Source organism: Cibotium barometz, chromosome 50 (assembly GCF_041138505.1).
Source record: "Cibotium barometz isolate CiBa-2024 chromosome 50, ASM4113850v1, whole genome shotgun sequence".
NCBI classification, from domain to species: Eukaryota; Viridiplantae; Streptophyta; class Polypodiopsida; order Cyatheales; family Cibotiaceae; genus Cibotium; species Cibotium barometz.
In genome coordinates this window covers 17032890-17040253 of record NC_141095.1, presented here as the reverse complement: position 1 = coordinate 17040253, position 7364 = coordinate 17032890, and the positions used below count along the sequence as shown (strand labels likewise).

Below are 7364 nucleotides of genomic sequence, written 5' to 3'. Positions count from 1 at the left end.
CCCCTCCGCACTTTGCATTCTTTGATGACATGTGTCAAAAGAGACTTTAGTCTTTTTGACATATAGTATAGATACACGTCAAGTATGGTTTTATGGACTACGAATCTTAGTTGTATTGGGCAGATCCACAGTTATCTATTGAATCTAAAAATCAAAACTTAAGATTTTTAGAAATTGAAAGGCATGAAAAGACACACACAGCGCCAAACCTCGGTTCTCCTCCTCCTGTGTGCGCATGCGGCGTGTGTTTGTGTGTGTGTGTGTGTGAGAGAGAGGGGGGTCATCGTGTAGAGAGAGAATCATCGTCTTCTTCCGGATCTCCCCACTCAGAGGGGGTTGCTTCGCCTGCTGTAGAGCCATTGGACCTTTTCAATAAGCTGAGCTTCTGGTTGGCCTTCCCTCTGCCTTCCTCCTGCAGCCCTAAAGCCTCGCAAGGTCGCATTTTGTGCCCTCATTCCAGGATGCCGATCCATGAGGACTGTGCTCTGTCCTCTCAACACATATCTCATCAGGTTTTCTAGGGTTTCCTGCAGCAAGTGAGCGACTGCAACTTGACCTTGCCGCCTGCCTCCTCGACATGAGCAGCACTCAACACCGCTGCGTCTTCGGTATTACCCTGTTTCTTGCTTCTCTTTTGGCTCCACATAAAGCTCTGTGGATTTTTAAGTTATGGTTTCTTTTTGGCTTCTTACACGGCATGTGCTTCGGATGCCTCGTTGCATGATGAGCACGGCATGGTTTCCCGTGTCTATGGCTAGCCTTCTTGGATGGTGCCTATGGCATGGGTTTCCATGTCTATGGCAAGAGTTTCTGATGCATTCATGTATGGCATGAGTTCCCATTGTCCATGGCGATGGATTCTGATCTCTTTGTGGAATAAGAAAAGAGTTTCTGTTATCGTCGTAGAATGATAGCATGGGATGGGTTTCTGTGGCAAGGAGATGACCCAATGGCTTGGGCTTTCATGCCTACCATGCCAAGGGTCTCTAAGTTGAGTCTTTGCAATTCTTATGGCAAATGTTTTGTGGAGTTGATCCTATGACATGGGCTTTCATGCTTGGAGTGAGACGTTTCCAGTGTATGGCATGTGCTTTCATGCCTGGAGTAAGACGTTTCCAGTGTATGGCATGGGCTTTCATGCCTATGGTACGCTGCTTCTGTAGTTGCTTCTATGGCATGGGCTATTAGGGTTTATCTGATGTTGTTCATGTGACATGACTCTCCATGCCTATGGGAAAGGTTTCTGTCATTGTTCATGCGACGTGGCTTTCAGTGTCTATGACCAGGGTTTCTGACGTTCAAGTAGCATTGTTTTCCATGCCTATGGCAAGAGTTCCAGACATTGTTTGTCTGGAATGTGGTTCGTCCACATGTGATTTATGCTAATTCTTTCTATCCAAAGCGGTGCAGTTGCCCAACCAGCTACCCCCTGCGCATGCCTGTCCTCTTCACTGCTGGCCTTCATTCTGAAGAAGTGATAGAAACTCAGTTTGATGGTTTATTTATGAAGATTTGCCTACTACAATGACATATCTTTATCCGTGTTGCCTACTACGAAGACATATCTTTATCCATGAACCTGCACCTACTCTTGGGTGCTGATGATGTGAGTGGGGGTTTCATTGTCTGTAGTCTGCTATGCATGACGGAGTTGATGATTTGAAGTCATGTAAGTAGATTCTCATGGAGTCAAGTTCGCATTTTGGTTTTTTGTTAAGTTTGCGAAACAACCTGAACTTTCCACCGTTACATGGCCTGTGCTTTGTGCCCAAGGCAAGGGCTGGTTAAGTTATTGCATGCAATCTGTACTTTGAGCCATTGTTTGACGCGCTTGTGTTTATTTGTCACAGTGGGAAACATACCATACGATGCAACAGAGGAAGAGTTGATTCGCATTTGTGAGGAGGTTGGACCAGTCGTCTCATTTCGGTGGGTTCAAGATCAGCCTTGAGAAAGAGCTCCTTTTTGAACATCTCAGGCGGTTATAAGAGTTTGTTCTTTCCTTGCAGTTATGAAAATCTTATAAGTTAATATGCAATGTACATCTCTTCCTCTAATTTCTAGTGGTCTTTACATGGATGAAGCTCTATCCAACGTATTGAAAAGTATGCATAACATGTAGCAAATTATGATTTCCCTAAAGAAAGGTTTATTTGAGGGAAGGGGAGTTTATACTTCAAGTGCACATTGTGCTTCCGTGTATCTCGTACTTCTTGTTGTTGTTGTTGTTGTTGTTGGAGCTCCTTGCAAAGACTACTCTTCACACTCTTGCAATCAAGTATGAAGAACCTATTGTCTTGTACATATACTAATGCGAATTCTAAACATTACGCAATGGAGTTGATGGTACTGATTTAACCGTGACCCTCTCACGCGCCTTGAAATTGACCTGTAAGTGTAACCATGTCTCTAATTGTGTGCTCTATATGGTATATTCCCAATCTGCGGCAAGGTTCCACATAACTTGACTTTTGAAGGTGAGGTGTTTTGAACATCAGTTGTGATTATTGTGTTGCTATCCAAGCACCTTGCAGTTGCTCTGGCATAAGTGACCCAGTGATTTAAAATATACAATTCATAGACTTAAATTTTTTTCGGAATAAATGCCTTGCCTTCAGATAACAAGACAATAGTTGCAAGGCTCTATTGGAGCTTGGAGTCGGCAATAAAGTCTGCTGGGTGTACTGACCGCAACTTTGTGGAGATTAACTGGGATGGTGTTTCTAATTTATGAGAGTTTATCATCTTCCATGCTGTATCGATAAAGATACCATTTGTTATGATCACCCAGGACATTCTTGCACTTACTGATTTGGACCACGGTGCAAACTAGTGTGGATAGATAGGGATCATTTGCAAATTTTGAAAAGTTTTTATTGTGGTGCTTAGAGGCTTCTTCAATCATATCGTTGCAGTTGCCTACTTGTTACCATTGTCATGAATCCTTGAATCCATGTGGTGCTACCTAAGTCTGCAGCTTAGTTGAGGCAACTCAGCATGTGATGAGCTTTGAAGTTTGAATATAATAATGCGATAGCATATTTAATGGGAGGTAATCAGGTCAAGACATCTTGGAGTATACTGTTGATACCATCTTAAATACCCTTGCGAGCTCATGGTGTGTGTTAAAATTTTGCAACAACGTTCGTTATCTGCACTTATGAACTTGTAAGTACAAATGAAGTCTTACAACTGCAGCCTTAGAAGCGTAAGATGGCGCTCTTGTCATCCTCACTTCCATGGATTTGCCCAAGTGTTTATGATAATGATAAAAGAAATGCTTTGAGTTGTGTTCATGTAATGATCCCACTTGCGCTGTGTTGTTTTGGGGTGTGAGTGCCTTTCAAGTGGACAATCACTTATGTGCAAGGCCTTAGGCACTTTCTTCATGTTCATATGGTACCATCCATGGTGGACTACAGGAGTTTCATGTAAATCAACGCCAGATCAATTCAATGCATATCTTCCGTCAAAGACAGCACTACGAAGGATCTAAACCTGAATCCTCCCTTGTCTTTGAGATGCCAATTATTGAGAGATGAATCCATTTATTGTTAATTTGAGTGAAATTTTTAGTTAAGCGAACAACACAGCTACTTGGACTGGACTATGTTCCCTGCAAATTGAGGGAAGCTATGCCATTTTTTGGGGTCCAGCAGGGTAGTTATCAGTGAACTTTGAAGTGCTTTGTTGTTGACATGGTTGTTGATATGGGCTGTACGGGCATGCAAAGTAAAAAAGACAGCCTGGCATACGTGTTCCAACTTCCAAGCAGGAGTGGAGATCTTTTTTTCTTCAAGGAGACTGCCACTATCTAAGCTTTCTGGTTTTGATAAAGTTCAGGATGATAATTTTTTTTCAGTGCACACATAGATGGTAAATTATTTGGATCTAGTTCAAAGGATTTTTAGAGAAGCTTTCAAGAGAGAATATTTATGTCTATATTTGTACATGAATATGTTAGTAAGTTTGCTAGTTCTCTATCGTGTTGGACAACAGCTCAGCTGATAAGGTGCATTTGTTGGGGGCAATGATGCCTTTTCCCCCTCTTTTTGCCCTTAGTAGGCAAGATTGAAGATTTAGTCTTCATTGCAGGGCTATATCTTAGTATCATCGATGTCAGTGCAGTATGGACATTAGGACTTACAGTAGTGCACAGGATTTTTTAGTTTGTGTAGAATTTTGATTTGAAGTTTGATGGCCAGAAGCTAGCAGTTGATGATCTTATAAAGGGTTCCTGTCTCTGCCAGTTTGGTTCTTGACAGGGAGACAGGAAAGCCAAAGGGTTATGGCTTCTGTGAGTATAGAGATGAGGAGACAGCCTTGAGTGCCCGGCGTAATTTGCAGGGTTATGAGATCAATGGACGGCAGCTGCGCGTGGACTTTGCAGAAAATGAGAAAGGAAGTGCGGATCGCAACAGAGAGCAGGTAAAGGTAAATGCGTAGCTGACATGTAAAGAGGTTGACTTCTTCACAGAATGTGGTTAAGTGGTGACTGTTGGATAGGCAGCTTGGTGGTTGAGCATGCCTAGTATGAATACCAATGTATTTCTGTTGCTTATTTGCAGGGACGTGGAGGGCCTGGCCTTGTAGGTAAGCAATCAGACCATGAGGCTTCTCAACTCACCCTTCCCTAGATACTGTCTCCATGTACAAAACACTCAGAGCTCTCCGGTTGTCCTCTATGGGACTCATTGGTTTCACTTCGGTATGCAGATGTATCCAAGCAAACTGGTGGACCCAAAGTAGTTAGAGACCCTTCTTTATATCAACCTGTAGGGCTTCCTTCGGCAGTTTCAGCTGCTGCAGTCATGGCTGGTCTTTTAGGTGCTCCACAGATGTCTGTGGGAAGCAATGCTGCTGGGGGGGCTGGACGAGTACACATGGGTAGTGATGCCCTTACAAACCATTTATCTGGTATGTCGAGGCATCAGTTGTACGAGGTTCTCCATCTGATGAAGGTAAGGTGCCTGCCTTTCTGGCTCAAGTGTGTATCAAAGACTGGATGACGCATAATCCGAAGTTGTTTTTTTGAGTGCAGAATTTCATCCAGCAGAACCAGCAGCAGGCCCGACAAGTTTTGACAGCAAATCCGCAACTTGTGAAGGCACTGTTTCAGGTACCGAGACCCTCCTAGCCTATTCTATGGGAATGTGTAGGTTCAGAATGCAAGAAGCTAACTTGCCTTGGGACTTGTCTGCCTTCCAGGCACAGATCATTGTGGGTCGGGTTCCGCAGGTGGTACGTAAAGTCATTCGCATCGCTTTCTGAGTGTCGAGTGTTTGCCTGTACTCAAAAGTACTTGTGTGTCTGTTGTGCAGCCTGCACAGACGTCACATATCCAAAGCATGACACAGCCCCCAGTGATGCCTTCACAACAGGGGCAGGCCCAGATGCCTAGTGGTGCCCAGTTGCATCCACAATCAGAAGTTGTGCATCAGTCTCAAGTGCTACGTTCTCAAAATTTTCCATTCCAACTTTCTTCTCACCTGCACCAGCAATTGAATGCCCGGACTGTGGCAATGCTACTTCCTCCACAACCTCTTCCAGCGCCACCACCAAGTAGCTTGGGTCTACCGCCACAGAGCCTAGCCATGCAATGGTCTCAACCTCAGCTGCCCCTTCATTTGAACCCACCGCCTTTACCACACCAAGCTCGGCCTTTGCTACCCCTTTCACCTCCGCGTGCTGCCCAGGGCTCAGGCTTCCAGCACCCATTTACTCAGCAGTCACATATTTCTCAGATCCAGGTCTCTCTCTCTCTCTCTCTCTCTCTCTCTCTCACTTTCTGGCTCCTGTGCTGAAGTACTTATCCAGGAAGCCATTTGTGCAGCAACCTCGTGGAATGCTTCCTACGATTGCAGGCTTACCTTATCAAGGAGTACCACCACCTTTGCCCAATCAGCTTCCCCCACATCATTTACAAGTTAGTTCGAATGCAGCATCTCGAATTTTCACCAAATGCTTGAAACCTGTATAGGAAGTGTGCTCAGTTTTGGTGTTTTTGGAAGGTGCTTCAAACTGGAGGGGACATGGGTGGAAATGCTGGCATTGGGCAAGGTGGTTTGCCCAGCAGTGCTGGTATGTTGAAGATCTCAACAAGCGCAAGTTTGGGTGGAATCTCACAATTGGGAAGAGTTTCTGCCACAGAAACGCCCAGCAGTTCTGCTCCATTATTGAATTGGAACCAGTTACCATCTGCAAGCAGATCAATGATTGGTGCTCCCCTTGGAACGACGTCTTCGATGGTGGCTATGAGTATGCCCATGGGTCCTGGTTACTCCAGCATCGGAGCTTCAACTAGTCAACAAGGAGGGATAAGAAGTGCTCCCAGTGAAGGACCTGGCACGGTGTATCCTCCAGAGTACAGCCAGCCGGTGATTCAACCTCCAAGTCAGCAGCAGCCCCAGGTCAGTCACTGTTGATGTGCTAGAGTTCTGCCAAAATAAGTTTTTATGGATTTTTGATGTGGATTCTGAGTCCTTTGGCGGTACCTCTGCCTATGCAGGTTTCACTTGGACCAGAACAGCAGAAGGCATTGCTACAGCAAGTGATGAACCTTACACCCGAGCAAATCAATTCTTTGCCTCCTGAGCAGAGACAGCAAGTTCTTGATTTGCAACAGGCATTCCGTAGTCAAATCACTTAAAATTAGAATCTATTATTTAACAATTCATTATACAAAAACTGATACTTTGTTTTTTCTTTTCATAGTCTGGCCTGGGCCTTTCTTCAGGGTAGGCTAAATGTTTGTGTTTATTTGCTTAGGTGTGCTGCATGATATTCTTAATTCTTTTCTGATACCACCCTTGTGGACGCATGGCTTGAATGGGTTAATGACTTAGTCAGGTGCCTTGTCAAGATTGTCTTGAGATCTTTGAAATTCTGTCTAGTTGTGAAATTTCTAGAAACAGCTATGTGTCACTATGGAACAGCACTTGTACTGTAAGAAAACTGTACTCTTTTAGGAAATGAGATGTTCTGGTTTGATTTATCCATGCTCAGGCTCTTGAAATTCCCAGTAAATGAGCTACAAGTTCGCAACTCTCCTGGGCCACACTGAGCTCGGTTCTGCAAGTGTGGATCCCTTTGACTTAATTTAGTTTTACAAACCATTAGTGTATATCAATCAGAGTTTCTTGGTTTCCAAGCTACGCGGCCGAACTGCTCTTCATATCACTGCAGCTTCCTTATTCCCTCGTTCTCTCGTGAGTGGAAAATCTCTAATCATTGACAGTTTTGTAAAGGACTTCGCTCCTTGTTTTAATAAGAGTACTGTTGAAGAAGCCAACAAGTCTTACCCAAGTTAACTTTTAAATAGTCTTTGTATTGTAAAATAATAATATAATATAAATGATTTAATG

At 44.0% G+C, this 7364-nt stretch overlaps 1 protein-coding gene across 4 annotated transcripts; it reads left to right on the top strand.

Moving 5' to 3' along the window:
• The first annotated feature begins 227 nt into the window (after nucleotides 1–227).
• LOC147609868 (uncharacterized) lies at nucleotides 228–6994 on the top strand. 4 transcript variants are annotated; one of them, XM_086786863.1, is made up of 11 exons: nucleotides 228–608; nucleotides 1851–1929; nucleotides 4251–4428; nucleotides 4569–4593; nucleotides 4717–4961; nucleotides 5042–5119; nucleotides 5209–5238; nucleotides 5322–5750; nucleotides 5834–5926; nucleotides 6012–6410; nucleotides 6509–6994. In XM_086786863.1, exons 1-11 carry the CDS (start codon nucleotides 578–580, stop codon nucleotides 6647–6649), a joined length of 1728 nt encoding a protein of 575 aa, XP_086642989.1. In that variant the 5' UTR covers nucleotides 228–577; the 3' UTR covers nucleotides 6650–6994. The 4 variants fall into 4 exon arrangements, with proteins under 4 accessions (XP_086642989.1, XP_086642988.1, XP_086642987.1 ...); XM_086786862.1 differs by having other exon boundaries at nucleotides 5209–5241; XM_086786861.1 differs by having other exon boundaries at nucleotides 4251–4434.
• Nucleotides 6995–7364: the final 370 nt, after the last annotated feature.